The sequence below is a fragment of the Muscardinus avellanarius genome, assembly GCF_963383645.1.
Source record: "Muscardinus avellanarius genome assembly, chromosome: 14".
In the NCBI taxonomy this organism is placed as follows: domain Eukaryota; kingdom Metazoa; phylum Chordata; class Mammalia; order Rodentia; family Gliridae; genus Muscardinus; species Muscardinus avellanarius.
In genome coordinates this window covers 53,968,632-53,984,514 of record NC_137800.1, presented here as the reverse complement: position 1 = coordinate 53,984,514, position 15,883 = coordinate 53,968,632, and the positions used below count along the sequence as shown (strand labels likewise).

General features: G+C 37.2%; 1 protein-coding gene across 3 annotated transcripts in view; it reads right to left on the bottom strand.

Moving 5' to 3' along the window:
* Window positions 1-15,883, bottom strand: part of UNC5D (unc-5 netrin receptor D) — a gene marked incomplete at both ends in the record, with an annotated part of 663,802 nt that overhangs the window by 99,915 nt on the left and 548,004 nt on the right. For all 3 annotated transcript variants that reach the window (XM_080710801.1, XM_080710802.1, XM_080710803.1), the window contains one exon: window positions 14,806-14,970. In XM_080710801.1, coding sequence (XP_080566927.1) covers window positions 14,806-14,970 — 165 coding nt within the window. The remainder of the gene's footprint in view (window positions 1-14,805; window positions 14,971-15,883) is intronic.

The window sequence follows — 15,883 nt, the reverse complement described above, 5'->3', positions numbered from 1 at the left end:
CATTTCAGGCCAACACAATTCCACCACAAAGCAGAAACCAGAAATGACATCCTTTCAGATGCAAGATTCCAGGAGATCTGCATAGGGCTCAACTGTTTTTCCAGTCCCTCCCAAAGATTCACAGGGAACACTATTAGGCCACATGGATTCCAACTGTTGCTGATCACTCACCAACTCCTGAACAGGCAAAGGGCCTGGAAAGGTCACTTGATGCAGCTCCCTTCTCTGAAGGTAAGTCACCAGGAGAGCAACTGTCATTTTACATTATGTTTTTAACCATACCTAGGAGAATTGCACAAATATTTTCTGACTGTACCATAATCTTTCCCAGACAGATAAACTGCTACATTCAGTGTTCCCCATGGAATTTCCCGTCCCTGCTTTTTAAAACGGACTTTTATAGAAATCCCTTGAAGTATATAAATGAAGTGTGCTTTAAACAAAACTCTTGTGTGTTTTGCACTCTGACAGTTATGAAAGTGGCATGTACAAATTGTGTATAAGTCTCATGCTTGCAAATGATCTGACATTATTTTAAAGAGAAGGAGAGAGTGAGTGGAAATTGTGATTTCTGTCAAATCTCTTGAATAAAAAAAATAAACATACAAAACAATATGTTTGTTGATATGATCACACCAGATTTTTACAGTCAGGTTTCTCAAAACAGAGTGCTAACATTCTCCTTTCTGTAGATCCAGAAGGGGATCTACAAATCCATCAGATGCTGATGCCCTTGAGAACTGGAATAAAACAACTCTGGTGGTTTAACCTAACGTTAGCTTTAGCTTACTGCTTGGTATCTGCAAGTGCGTGGCATGGGCACAGTGATGAACGGCGGCCATGGCTAAGATGTCTATGAATCACCACAGCCACAGAAGGAGACACAAGCAATATCTGTTCACAGCCCTGGATGAGTTTAACAGTGTTTCTCTCCTTTTAAACCTCAGGAATGGAGATTATGCCAGGTAGCAAAATGAAACTGCATTAAAAATAGGTGAGATATATAACTACTCCCCTGAAACATAATTTGAAGATAGCCAATCTATGAAGAAACTGGGTTGGTAGAGCTTTACAAGACAGAACTCTGAAAGAAGACAGAGTGAAAAGCCCAGAGCAGCCACCTGGCAAACAGGGCAGCGTGGGGCATTTTCCTCTCTGACCCAGCTCTGATACTAAGGTTTGGTCAGGTGGTAGTCTCAGAACTAGCTTTAAATCTTGAACTGTCTACATTCTGCTCATGTGAGCTCCGTGGTCTAGGAAATAAAATGAGAGTAAAAATGCCCTCGAGAATTGGTACTGACAATGAAGCATGATAAACCTAAAATCATATTGCATAGGACCGACACATATTTGGCATGAATAAATGCAATCAATAGGAGCTGAAGATTATGATGTTGAGTAGAATGATCATCATTCATTCTGAGTAAAAGCTGCCTATGATGCTAGTGCTGGCAAAATATTCATATTCCTAATAACAGAAAGTTTAGTGACCTGGGTGGGCGAGTTAGTGAGTGCAAGTCCCGACCTTGCCTCAGTGTCTAGATCTAGCCTCTGCTCTTATGTCAAGGCAAGTCTAAATTTCAGATTTCTGGAATGTAAAAAAGGAAGGCAGGACTAGGAGGCCATTAGGGGCTCCCTTGCCTCTACCCTGTGTATACCTGCAGGACAGCAACCAAACACAGATCACAGGAATCAGAGTACAAAGCATGCAAAGGGGTGCTGCTCTTTGTTCTGGGATTTGTTATGCTGCAGTCCAGCACAGATTGTGTATCCATTCGTATCTTTTTACTGAAAAGATCTGAAAACTCTGGGACTCCAGAGAGCTTTAGGCCCCAAGCATCAGCATCAAAATTGGGTTCTGCTGCCTTCTGTGAAATGACAGTGTCATGGGAACAAGCTCCCATCGCAGAGTATCTTCCTACTGGATACACTGCTCCACAACGGCTCTTTGAGGATGAGGACGGCCCCCACTGGACTTCGTTTTTTTGTAAGAACTGCCCAGGCCACATTCAATCTTCTGCTGTTCTGCTTGGATTATCTCTTTTTCAGGAGACGTATGGCCAGTGCAACAACTTGACCTTGACCAACTAAATTCTCTCTTCTTTTATTTTACCTCTCTCCAAAGGCCATATTCAAATGACCCTTTAGCAAATTAATCTATTGGGGCTATAGTTATTAATGTTGGCTGCACACTAGTATCATATGGGAAGCTTTTCAAATAAATACATGCCTGGGCCCTACTCTAAGATCTACTGATTAAGTGGGGTTTGTGATTTTGTGATAATTACCACTTCCTGGTCACAAATCTTAGGCTCATTGTGGTCAATTTCAATTAAGTTCCCCAAAGGCCCAGGGGTATCTGTGGTATACAGACAGGCCTAGGAAGGTCCCCCTTTTATGTCTTGTAGTCAGATAAATATTGCAATCTTGAATCACTGGCTGCTGAGCTGTGGTTTGGAAAAATCATAACTATTATTGCCAGGGATTTCCTTATGACTAAGAGGTACATTCTGGGTAAAAGGAATTGATGATTAGTAATTATAATTCACTCATATAATCTTTTTTTGTGTTAACAAGTTAAAGATTCAGAAATGGATTTTAATAGTGTTTTAAATTGTCATCATTTCTTTAAAAAGCATTTTTATTATTTAAAAGTTACGAAGCAGTTACTGCATCCATATAAACAACTACAGAGATGCACACACACACACACACACACAAATACAGAATTTATCACCAGGATACAGCCACTGTTAAACTGTTAGTGATAAGATTATATATATATATATATATATATATATATATATATATATATATATAATGAGCTTTTTTCTTATGATACATATGATATAAATATATACATGCATACTAATACATATATTAAAATGAAAGTATATGAAAATGTCAGTCATTTGTCAATTTTACCAACAAAAATAAGAACTATCTTTTATTTACTATTCTGTAAACTGCTTCTGTCATTTAGTACTGTAATGCAAATACTGCTTTGTGTCATTCTGTGTGTGTGTAGAAAGGTGCCTATATAGAAGAGAGAAAGAAAGGAAGGGAGTGGCGAGGAAGAGGGAGAGAAAGAACAATCTACCTTTTATTGTGGTGGTGACTCATTCTTTTCTACCTTTCTTTAATTTTTGGCTTCTTTTTTTGTATTTGATATTTCCAAAGCATTTCCATAATACCCATTGCTTTTAGGGGCTATTTATCACTGGTTCACTACCCACCCACCCACATCTAACCTCTACTAGGGAACACTGGTGGCCAGAAGTGTGCACTCCACATGCTACGGACCTAAGAAAGCAGTCTGGGAAGAGAAATCCTTGTGGACAGATGGGCTCAATCCCGCACCACAGCTGGGGCCAGGGCTAGTCCTTAAAAGATGTGGGTTGTGATATCTGAAATTTGCTCCAATTGGTTTCAAGCATGAAACAGATATGATTGATACAGAATTTTTTTTTTTTAAGATTCTGACATAGGGCCACTATAAGTAGAGTAGCTCTCTCCGTTAGGACAGTAATTCTTCCCAGGCAGCAATTCAAATAATGTTATTACATGATTTAGCCTTCTTTTATTTTATTTCCAAAGACCACATTTACTATTTTCTTCTTCATAAATCATGTTCTTTGAAGCCTTTTTCACCCTGAAGAAAATATGTTTAGCGGTTTTATTTTAGTTTGCCTCCCATGTTCTCTGAGAGCTTACAACAATTAAGAGTTGATTCTGAAATCAGTAGAAATTACATCTTCCCTTTCTCCCCACTGTCTGACTAGTTTCTTAATTATTTCAACAATTCTGTGATCTCACAGTCTCCAAGCTGTGGCCAACTGTTTTGTCTACCTTCATGGTCTTGTATTAACTGGATTTCCTATGCCAAACAGGATTCAGTTTTCAGAGCAGCTCAACTGAAATCGATGTACCACTTTATTTACCCTGTAGTCTCATCTCAAAGATTCTGCCCCTGTTGCTCCTTCTGAGTCCTTCTCCCTGTAAATCTCTCACTCAAAAGTTTCCTGCCTCTATTGCACAAATCAGTTTCTGATTCCTTCACAAAGGCTTTGTTAATTCCCATTTGCATGGATCACTCCTACCTCTAGATGGTTTGTCTTTCTTACAATCACTAAAACAATCGGTGGAAAATTTTTAAAACTTGCTTCCTAAATATTGATTTAAAATATTTTATGCTTATATGTTATAAAACCCTAACATGCAATATTTATTTGTTTATTTATTTATTTATTTATTTTATTTGTATTGGTATCGAACCCAGGAACATTATACCTTACTTCTGAGCCACAACCTTAGCACTTTTTATTTTTAAACAAGGTCTCATTAACTTGCCCAGGCTGGCCTTGAATCTGCAAACTTCCTGTTTCAGGAAGTACTACAATTATAAGAATGCACCACCATACCCAACCATAGTGTCACAGCACAGCAAGGAGAGTAGAGAGAAGATGAAATTAAAAGCTATTTGCCTGATTATTTGCTGACAGGTAAAAAAGAGGGTGAGGTTATTGATTATAAGTGTTTTTCATTTATCCATGTGTGTCTTCTCCCCTTTAATTGAAAATAATTAAAGTTGGTGTTACGCCCTCTGAATGTTCTCCAGTGCTGCAGGAAATCCCAGGACCTGGTGGATCACCCTTGCATTAGAACTGCAAGATAACTAGACAAATACAAGATTTGCTTTGCACTGACAACACCACTGAGGCTGGATATATCAGGAGGACACTGAAGATGATGAGAGAAGTTACTAATCTCCTCGGAATCAAATATGTAGATGCATGGCCACCATCTCCTGTTTGTGCCCTAAAACTCTTGCAGTGATGAAAACTGAAGCTTTTCTTTCTTTTCACTTTCTGATTTTAAATGTCCTCAGTATTTTTCCTTCCCATTCATTCCTATTTTATTTTTTTTCTCTTAATCTCTTTATTTTTTATTTTTATGTGGATCATATTGAAAATGACATACATTTATGTGCTTGGTGCCCTCTCCATTAATTTTTAAAGATCATGCCCAGAAATGATTCCTCAGAGACTAAACATATCCCATTTATTACTAGCTTAGTTCAAGACTTGCTTGCTCACACCCACCTGCCTCTTCCCAGCTCTGTACCCTGTCTACACACCACAGATTTATTACTTCTTTTAAAACATGCTCTGAGAATATCTAGGGAGTACAAACACAGAGAATATGAAGTTTTCATAGATCTCTCCAAGGGTTTTCCAATTAGTGATGTCTGTTGGAGGAATCAATGGTTTCCCCAGAGAAATTTGGGTAATTCCTAGAATTTTGGGACTAATTGGCAAAACCATCCACCTGAACAAAAGCTCATCCACAGTAGTAAATGAAAAACTCTTGTATGGACATCTTTCCCCTGAGAATTGTTCAAGATCCTGTCTTGCTCATTAGATGGTGTGCAGAGTGGATGATAAGGCCCTTCCAGAACTGTCCTTAGTCAAATAAGAGAGTACACTCAGAATGTGTAGTCACTCCCTACTTTCTTTCACATTCTGTATCTCAGATAAACAAGTATCCATAATACCTAGTCTCCCAAGTGATATCTGTGTATTCTACCTTTAAGCCAATCATTTAAATTTCTGACTTCCTATCAACATTTTAACTTTTTTTGTGTGTGGTACTGGGGTTCCTGGAAGCCCTTCTACCTCCGGGCTACACTCCCAGACCTATTTTTACATTTTTATTTGGAAATAGGGTCTCCTAAGCCAGCGCACGCAGCTGGCTTCGAACCCACGCGATCCTCCTGTCTCTGCCTCCTAAGCGCGAGGATTACAAGCGTGCCACCACACCCAGCTTATTTTAAGTATTTTTGAACAACCCATAATTGTACATATTTATGCAGTACAAGGTGATATTTCAACATATATCTATATCTATATCTATATATACTCAGAAAATTTGGGCTATTAGTATATGCATGGTCTTAAGCATTTATCATTCCTTTGTGATGAGTAGTTTGTTTAGTATCCAAAAGTTGCCCTCAAATGGTTAAGTTCAAATGTGAATGAATTTAAAAAGTCCCCCAAATTAAGAAAAATATAGGTTTCAAAAACAATGACATGTCAATGCTATTATTTACATTATTTTTATGAAATATATATTATATCCTGTGTGATCCTGTGTGTTGGTAGTTTTCTGTATACATATGTAATATGTCTATACACACTTACATATACATGTATGTACATTGTAGGTGTATATGTATATAAACCTACACACATACATGAAATTTATATAGAAGTTATAAAAAGAAAATGATTTCAAGTTTTTAGGCAGATCATCTTGCTCACATTCCTCATTTTACAGAGATGAACACAAAGTGCAGTATCATGATTTGCTCAAGGTCACAGGCTAACAAAACATCTAAACTGGGTCCTAGCACTCATGCCTCCTGGATTAGAGCTTTTATTTCCTATCCAACCATATCTTTTTAACAGTAATGATGATTTTCTATTTCAATGGACACTAACATTGCCCTGTGCCACACACATATAAACAATGCCTGATCTTTTCCTATTTACATCACCATCATTCTGGAGAAAGAGGAAAAACAGAGAAAGTGGAGCTAATTATAATGTCCGCTGACGATGTTAATGTCTTCATTTATGCATCACCTTTCTCAATCATCTTAAAGAATCATGTGTGTTTAATTTGTAATTTAAGGAGGAAAGTGGGATCAAAATAGAGAGCTTTCCTCTATCTTTATTAATTCCCTTTGTTCAGCACACCCAAGAGGCCACTGAATTTTTTACAACAGTAGATTACTCAGTTTTAAATCACTTCCCTGATTGGGTTCTTGCCATTTCTCTTTTAGCCCAACCACTCTACATAAAATCTTTTTTTTTTTTTACTCCAGACTAATATTTCTTTCACAGAGTTTTATACTGCAGAATACTCAGCTAATTATTCTGCAAGTGTAGAATTTGTAATTCACAGAATGAATGCTTTCTACGACAAAGCTAAGTTTTGGAAACTTCCTGACTACAGCTCCTGACAGTTAAATCTACTGTGTATTTTAAACTTATTGAAAAAACATGGCAATATTTCTAATTTGAGGATCTTAAAATATGGAATATAAGAGCCAGTGTGGGAGTGCATGCCTACAATCCCAGCTATTCCAGAGAATAGGGCAGGAGGATTTCAGGTTCAAAGGCAGATTCAGGTACTTAGCAAGACCTTGTCTCAAAATAAAAAAGAAAGGGCTGGGAATGTAGATCACTGGTAGTGTGCTTGCCTAGCACTCAGTAGGTCTTGGCTTTCATCACCAGATTCCTAGGCACAAAAAGTGGAAGAAGAAAAATTTTAGACATATATCAACTCAATATTCAAGAACGGTCCAAAGAATCCTCAGATTTGAGTATTGCTATGCAGTCTAGCAATGTGTGAGTTGTTGAGGTTACAACCAGGAATAAAGGAGCTTTGAATTTGAATCAACAAATCACAATTTGCTTTATGAAAGTTATTTTCCTTTTTTTCATTGGTGAACTGTACTCATATATTTTAATGTAATACAAAATATTGTCAGAATGCATGTATCTCTTATGAATGAAGGAAACTTGTACAACCCACTGCCAGTGTTGTGAGTGGCTAATTTTCTCACCAGTAGATCATCCAGAACCCTTGGTATTCCCTCTCCTGACCCTTCCTCTTGAGTTATTTTAAAATAATGGTTAGGGCTTTAATGGTTGCTTGGTCTGTCTCCTCCTAAGGATTAACTTCTACCTGTTGGGTAAAGAAAGGCTGGACAACTGAAGGCTGTTCATTCAGCTACTTAGAAGTGTCCACAATAGAGATTGGAAGTTTTGTTAGAAAGTAAGTTTAAGAATTCTCATCAACTATTACAGTTCTTGGAAACTATATTTTTCTACAACTGACAATATTTTTCAAACTACTGCTCAGAATTGGTTTGCATTAAAGAATGTAATTTGTGTCTCATGCATTTTTGTGACAATTAGATGTTATTATATTAGAATTAGGATAAGTACTAGATGTGTTAGAAAATATTTTAATATACATGTCATACATTTGATACTTTTGCAAACCATGGGAACCTTTTTTCCTTGCCCTAAGAATCCCTTTATAAAAATATACCTGTGCATATCAAAGTTACTATTACTATCCATACAGATGGAGTGCTTACTATGCAAACTAAGTGTTTTACAGAGATTTGCTCATCTTCCCCAAAAAAACATCTAATAATGCATATTATAATAATTTCTATTTTATAGATGAGCATGTTTAAACTTAGAAATTAAACTCGCTCATGGTGTTCCTGCTTATTGTATTGTAATCATAATTAAAACCAAGGCATCTGAGCACATATCCCTGATTATTCAAACTACCATTTTTTTGTGGGATAAATTTCAAGTCCAGAAGGCTCCTTTATTAATTCATCCCAATACTAGGCTCATATCCATTTCTAAATTTTGGAAGAGTCCAAATGAAAAAGACTCAGAGTCACTTGGGACCTTGGAAGGTATTTAGCTTTTGGTTATGAATGCTAACTCAACCCAGGTACAGACACGTGGAAGCTCAGCTTCTACACCTTCCACTGACCCCTTCATTCATAGTCACTGTCCTGCCAGTGCTTCATGGATGCCATCTGCAAATTCTTTCCCTTTTATTGGCAGTGGATTGCCATTCTCACCAAATCTCTGGCTCTATAACTAGCCTTCCACTTCTTTAAGAAATGCTTTTAAGATTTTGAGTGGTTATGTCTCCAGCTTACATGTCACTGGGACCCTTCTTATTTGTCCAGTTGTCTTGTATTTTTTTTTAGGTTTTGCTTTGTTTCTGTATTTTTCTTCTTTAAGTAATGTGATCTGGAGGTCCACATACCCTGCTCTTCAGCTGCCCAAATTTTGTTTCAGAGTCCTTTCTATGTATAGTGGACATTTTATTCCAATTCTTTATTCCAATTCTTCTCATAGAGTGAACCAGGTTAACAAGTTATTACCCGAGACAAACAATCTTGCAGAGATCATTTTGAATGCACAACAGAGCACTTCCTGTTTAATTTCACCCAGAGAACATAAGCATACTAAAAAAAGACACTAAAATATGTTAGAGATTAAAAAAAAATGTGTAAAGGAACAAGAAACCGTGCACGAAAAGAGAGTATGAGAAGGCATACAGAATAATTGGTTCAATTCCTGTTACTTGATAAAGCAATTATCACTTAGGTTATTTGCAATGACTGTGTACTGTAGCACAAATCCACGAGGAAATAAAGAGCAGAGGGAGGCAAAAGGAAAAAGACCTGGATGACAAAAGACATGTTAAGTGTTTCAGAGTTGCTTGATAAGAAGTTCAAAGACTTTTACAAGTTTATGAAATATACACCAGTCATGGTCCAATGGATGAAAGTCAATCCTTATTTGGAAGGGAGTATTCTCAAAAAACAGTCAGATATCTTTATCTTTTTATTAACAAGGCACTTCATTCTGTCTTGTTAGCTTGTTACTCACCGGTCTTTTTATGGGTTCCCTAATGGAACAATATTTATTCAGACAGGGGCAGAAATTGTTGCTAAGCTACTAATGACTTCACATGTATCCAACTCTACATTTTTCTCATCCCTTTGGTTCTGCAGTATTACAACCACATTTGCTATACAATGCACAGGAAGGCAACCCTGAATTAATCAGTTGTTTATTATGCAGAAAGGCAAGCAACTGGGTACTTTGAGGAAAATTCTTTGCATAAAAAGGAGCACCTACTATGTAGTATGCATGGAATGAGGTTTTTTTTTTTTTTTTTTTTTTTTAATAGAACCACTTGGAGGATTAGCAAGCAGTAGGAAACTTTGTGGCAATCTAAGAAGGCATCATGTTACTGTGTTATGTTGCTGATGCCCATTTCATTTCTTTTCAATGTAGAGTGTATGCTATGATTAAACAATTATTCCCTATATTTGGTTCTAAAATATAAACTTATCCAACTAAAATTTGAAGAATAAGTCAAGAATGAATCTGGGTATGGCAGTGCACACCTATAATCCCAATACTTGGGAAGCTGGGGCAAGTGACTGCTAGTTTGAGGCAATCTGTAGCAATTTAGAGAGACCCTCAGAAACTTAGTGAGACCCTGCTTATTTATATTAAAAAATAAAAGGGTTGGATGAGTAGTTCAGAGGTATTGTTTCCCTAGGTTCATCCCTAGTATGTTATCACCACAGCAATAAAAATCATAAGTCAAGTATAATTTCTGTATCTTTGTCCAAAAAAAATGAAATTGTGTTTTGTTTTGATAAAAAGATATTTATCTGTTATAATCCTATATGTAAAACAAGTATTCCACCAAACTAACAATAAAAAGTAAAGAAGCTGTTGCAGATTCTCTGAGCTCTCTTCAGTATAAAATTTCTCTTATTTAGTACTCCAGGAAATATAGGGAAGTGCCTCAGGTAATTACTGAAATAGATAACAATAAGGCCTTGATTAGTCCAAGAGGGAATGCTTGACAGAGCAGCCATTATTTTCATGTGATTAGAGGTTTACCTTTCCAGGTGCTTCCTCTAGGTCATTTAAGTAGAGCTTTTAAAAGACAATGTGGTTAGATTATTAGAGGTAGCCTGGGGATATTTATTTGAACCTGCTATTATATAGCTCATCTTAATCCTTGATGTGGTTGCCCAACTGTCAATTCAAACTTTTCATATCAATATGTTCATCATAAATAAAAACAAACCACCATTTAACTGATATTTCAGTTGCTGAACTGTCAATGTTAAATTGACCTGCGCTGTATCTTGACAAGAAGGACAGATTAGCTCTTGATGTTCAGCTCTGGAGATTTCCTCTCTCAGGCCCTCCTGGCATTTCTCTGGTGTTAGTTACACTACACATCTAGGCACGTATCCCTTCTGAGGCAGATCCATTCAATCTTCTCAAGCCATACCCTTACTTGTATTTCTCTTAGAATAAAGAAAGAGGGAGAAAGCTTCTCCTATTTCTCAGGATCAAACTAAACACCCTACCATTTTGCCTTTCTGTTCCTGTCACTGAGACAGGTATTTAGCACTGGCAGCTCTGATCAGCAAGTAGAAAGGACAATAGAAAGCTACTGAGTTCTGGTGTTCATGCTTAGAGAACATGGATTCAAATATTCTTATTTCATGATTGTCAGGCCCTATAATTGTTTTTCTCCTCTGGAAAAGCAATGCTCTAGCATAAAGACACTGGATATTTAGTTTATTCTTGCAATTGAATCTAAAGTCTCACTACTATGGCAAAAAATGTTTCAATCTTCCTTTTGCCAGTTGTGGGGCATTTATTTTCTCACTGAGAGCATTTAGGTGTGGCTGTCTGTGATGGAATAACATTAAGGTCCTGTGATTCAGTCACAAATGACCAAGCAACAATCACACCCAAATATTAAAGTGATCATTCAGAGTTGGCAGCTCCATCTTTAGGAGAAACGCAGCCCTCGGGGACAGAAAAGGAAACCAGATGCCTTGCAGAAGGCTAAATAAAATCAGAGAAGTATAGGTCATCTAAGAGCCATACAATGTCACAATCAAATTTCCAAGAGAAGGAGGAAATTGAAGAACTATTTTAGGGTCATGTTTGTTATAAAGAGAAAATAATTAGGATGAAGGAAATTCCCAAATTGTAACATGACCTAGATCTTTCACCAAAGCGATTGCTCCACAGAGCTATTGCCAAATGCTATTTTAATTGAACCATCATATCTGGAGCTTTATCCTAAAAGCACAGCTATTTTCATCAAGAGCACTCTGACAGAGTACCAGCAAAGAACATGGAGTGATGTTGGATTTTTTTATTATATCACTGCCCAGTGCTTCCTGCATAGATAGTGAAATGTTACTTTTTTTTTCCTTTTCTTTTCATTGGTGCTACTCTCTCTAGAAGGACAGAATTCAGGCTAGTATTGGGCTTGTGTAAACACCATCCTTTCCTGCTGACATATATATCTCAGTTAACTATATGGTTTCATAAACCTCAGCTTTTTCCCTCAAAAGTTTAATCACTGCTGCCCTTACATTTCTGGTTCATATTTCATAGATAACCTATTATGCTTACTGTGCAGACAAAGAAAGCTAGAAAAGTCATGATTAAGTTTAAAAGAGAATAGAAGAAATGAATAGATTGAATGGCTTAAAAAGGATTTATAAAGCACTATTAATCATGGACATATTTGACAGAGATCCTACCTCCAAAACTAGACACTCCAAGCCTGTCCTCCTAGCTACTTTATTTCCACCTTGGGGAAAATTCAAACAGATTACTGGTGTAATTAAAACCATACATGGTCAGTCCCCATGGGGGGAGGGGTTCGTTCAGTAAATCAATGAATTCCTTAAAGCCACTGCTGGCTCCATGGAAAGGCTGAGGCTTTTGAATTTCACAAGTACATATGTATCTAGGATGATGGTTAATTTTATGTGTCAACCTGACTGGGGCAAGGAGTGCCCAGATATTTGGTCATACATTAACTTCTAGGCATTTCTATATTGTAATACATTGTAGTTACAATTGAATCAGCAGATTGAGTCAAGTAGACTGACCTCTATATTGTGAGTGGGCCTTGTTCAGTCAGATGACCTAAACAGAACAAAAGGCTAATCTTCTCCCAAGAGAAAGCAAATTCTCAATCCTTGACAGCATATGAACTGGGCCATCGGGTCTTCCTGTTTCTGCTGCCCACTAATTTTTTCACTTGCCAAATTTCAGAATTGTATGAGCTAATATCTTATAATAAATTTCTCACCATTGCACACCTTACACCCTATTGGTTCTACTTCTCTGGAAAGCCTTGAGTAGTATATCATCTCAGTTTTCCCAGCCAGCTCTGCATTTGCCAACACATTCTCATTGCTGCCATTTCATTCATCCTTTAACAGAACTCTTACTCAACTGGTAGGTGACAATATATCACAATACATGTGCAAAGGAACTATATTTACACATTTGGTAGATATTCTTTGTTACATTATCAGGTAGCCAACAGTTTGTCTTCAATCAAGTAACTCCCAGAATAAGTCTTGGTCAATTAATTTTAAGTTAGACCCACAGATTTCTTCCCAAGAACAAGTATGATATGTAGTTGGTAGAAAACATTACCATGATTATCTAAAATTAAACCTATAGCCAGATATTTATATTGTAATCATTCTACAAAAGGCATATGAAATTTCATCCTCATGTGTCAATTTAAAAACATGACAACAATATTAAAAAGAAGTGTTTCAGAAAAGTCTGATGGCATTCAATTGGTTGCCAGAAAAATAGTTTCTCCTATGTCTTGCTATTCAGTTTATGCTCATTTTCCTTCCATTTGAGAAGTGGAGAAGAAGACAAATGCTTGGGGTGCATTTATTGGAGAGCACCACCATTTTATCACTGAAACTGGTGACTATGTTGTCTTCTCTTGTAGCCCCTTGCATAGTTTCTGATATGTGCAGGTACTCAATACTTGAAGTAGCAAATAAGAGCATTGTGGTTTATTAATAAGTGTTCATTTCCGTGTACCAACCATTTTAAATGGTGAATAACAATACAGATTCATTCTGAACATAAAACAGTTAGCAACGGTGCCCATTTATATAGAAGCAGAAAAAGAAATTTAACAAAAAGATAATCTATTTATTGTTATATTTCCTAATAAATATGTCCTGTATTCCTAAAAGGATCTCAAACTATTGAGCTATAATCATTTTTTTCTGGATATCACTCAAGGAATTTTCCAAGAAGGATAACCAGTTCTTGTGCATATGTATGTCCCAGTCTACTTTTCTTAAATTTCTAAGCAAAAATCAACATCTCAGTTCATTCAAACATACAAGCCAAAGAGGGATTAATATTTACTGAGAACCAACTCAGTGCCATAAGAGAGATGAATATGCCCTTTTGTCATGTCACCTGGACAATAACTGAAAGTGGCTATTCCTTTTTGCCTGACAGAGAAGCTAAGTGACTCTGCCAGGGGCACAGAAAGAGTAAGGAACACTACCAAAACTTGTTCTTGACCCTCTTTGATAGTTGCTTGGGGATTGGAAATAGTCTCAAGAAGAAAACAAAGACTTGGGGGTTTTGCTATGAACATTCCATTTCTAACTCCCTCAAGTCAATGTGACACAAAGCTACCCACCTCCTCAGGAGTCATTTCCCCAGACCTCACTCTTGGTAAGACACAATCACACATATTCCTTACCAAAGAAATGTGGCCTCTGGTGATTTAGTGCCTAAAATGCTTCAAAATTCTTGGGATAAATATAAGCACATACTGATCAGTATCAGAATTCTTCCCAATACAAATGGTACTTCCTGATGGCCTTAAATATTTTGTTAAAATAACTTCTCCTTAAACATTATTTGATTAGATTGTGGTGAAATATTTAAAATTGCCCCATCTTGTAAAAATATATTTTGCTTTCTCTCTTTTATTGTGGTACTGGAGATGGAACCCAGGGGCATTCTACCTCCAAGCTACACCCCCAGTCCTAGTTTTTATTCTTTATTTTGAAACAGGGTATCACTAAGTTGTAAAGGGCCTCACAAAATACCTGAGGATGTCTATAAACCATGATCCTCCTGTCTCAGCCTCCCAAATGTTGGCATTGCAAGTATGTGCCACCACAACTGGCTATTATGTGTTTAGTTTTCTACACTTTACAACAATTTCCCATTTTGCTCCTGGTGATTGGGATTCCTGCTGACTTTTTAACCCAGTTAATAATTGTGGCATCCTTTCCTGAAGTATATGAACCTATGGACGTCACAAACACTGAAGATGTTAAGCAGAAGTTATTACCTAGTGTGCAGAGGCCATCCGTACAGTTTTCAGATTCCTGACTGAGACCTTCACAGAATTTGCCCCCGTTTCTTGGAGATGGTGCTGTGCACTCCCGGATCCGGAGATGCTCACAGTCTGGACTGCAGACAGACCATTCACTCCAAACTTCCCAGCTCCCATCCACTTTGGAGAGAAAAAAGAAAAATGAACCATTAGGAGGAAGCAGGCGGCTGCTGCTGTCCTTAGGTCTGGATTGTAAAGAAGTCACTATTCAACACAAAGGTAACAACAGATCTGTGTGTCTTTTTCTCTCTGGTTCTTTCTTAACTATAGCAGTGGTGTAATTCTCTTGCTACTTCAGGATGAGACCAATCGCCAAGTTTAGGGAAGCATTTGAATGACTCTTGGGTTGCCAACTAATGGCACTGCCCACTCTTCCCCCATCTTTCACATGCAAGTGCATCTTAGACACACAGGTGAACCATGTGCAAAAACTACTGGTAATCAGCCTCTGCCTGGTGGGTTGACAAGTTTACAACAGAGGGTAGAATAAACTATTTTTAAACTCCAAATTCTCCTACACAATAAAACAATTAAACCCAAATATATAGATACTGTTAAACTAAAACAGGGCAATAAAAATACCAAGATGACAAGACCTACATAAATGGATTGGGTCATGTTCTGCTGCCATATGTAGAAATAAATAAACAGAACTTAATTCCATTGAAAAGCAACTCTGGAGATTAGGGCAGCTGCTTGAGGCAACTACTTCAGTACTTCTCAGGAATAGTCTAAATATGCTTATGTGGGTTAAGGTACTGTGATTTTTAATCTAAAGCACTTATTCAAAAGAAAGGTAATATAAAAGATACTGAACCTGAAGCAAAATGCCTGAGTCTTTATCTTGGTTCTGTCAACTTATCAGCTGTGTACCCTGGGTAAGTCACATGACCTTGCTTTACAACTGTTGTCAACTAGGAATAGCAAAATTCACATCACAGACATAGGTGACATTATGTGTGTAAAAGTGTCCTGCACAGTACCTGGCACATAGTGAGCACTCAATAAATATTTATTGAATATGAGTTCAAAG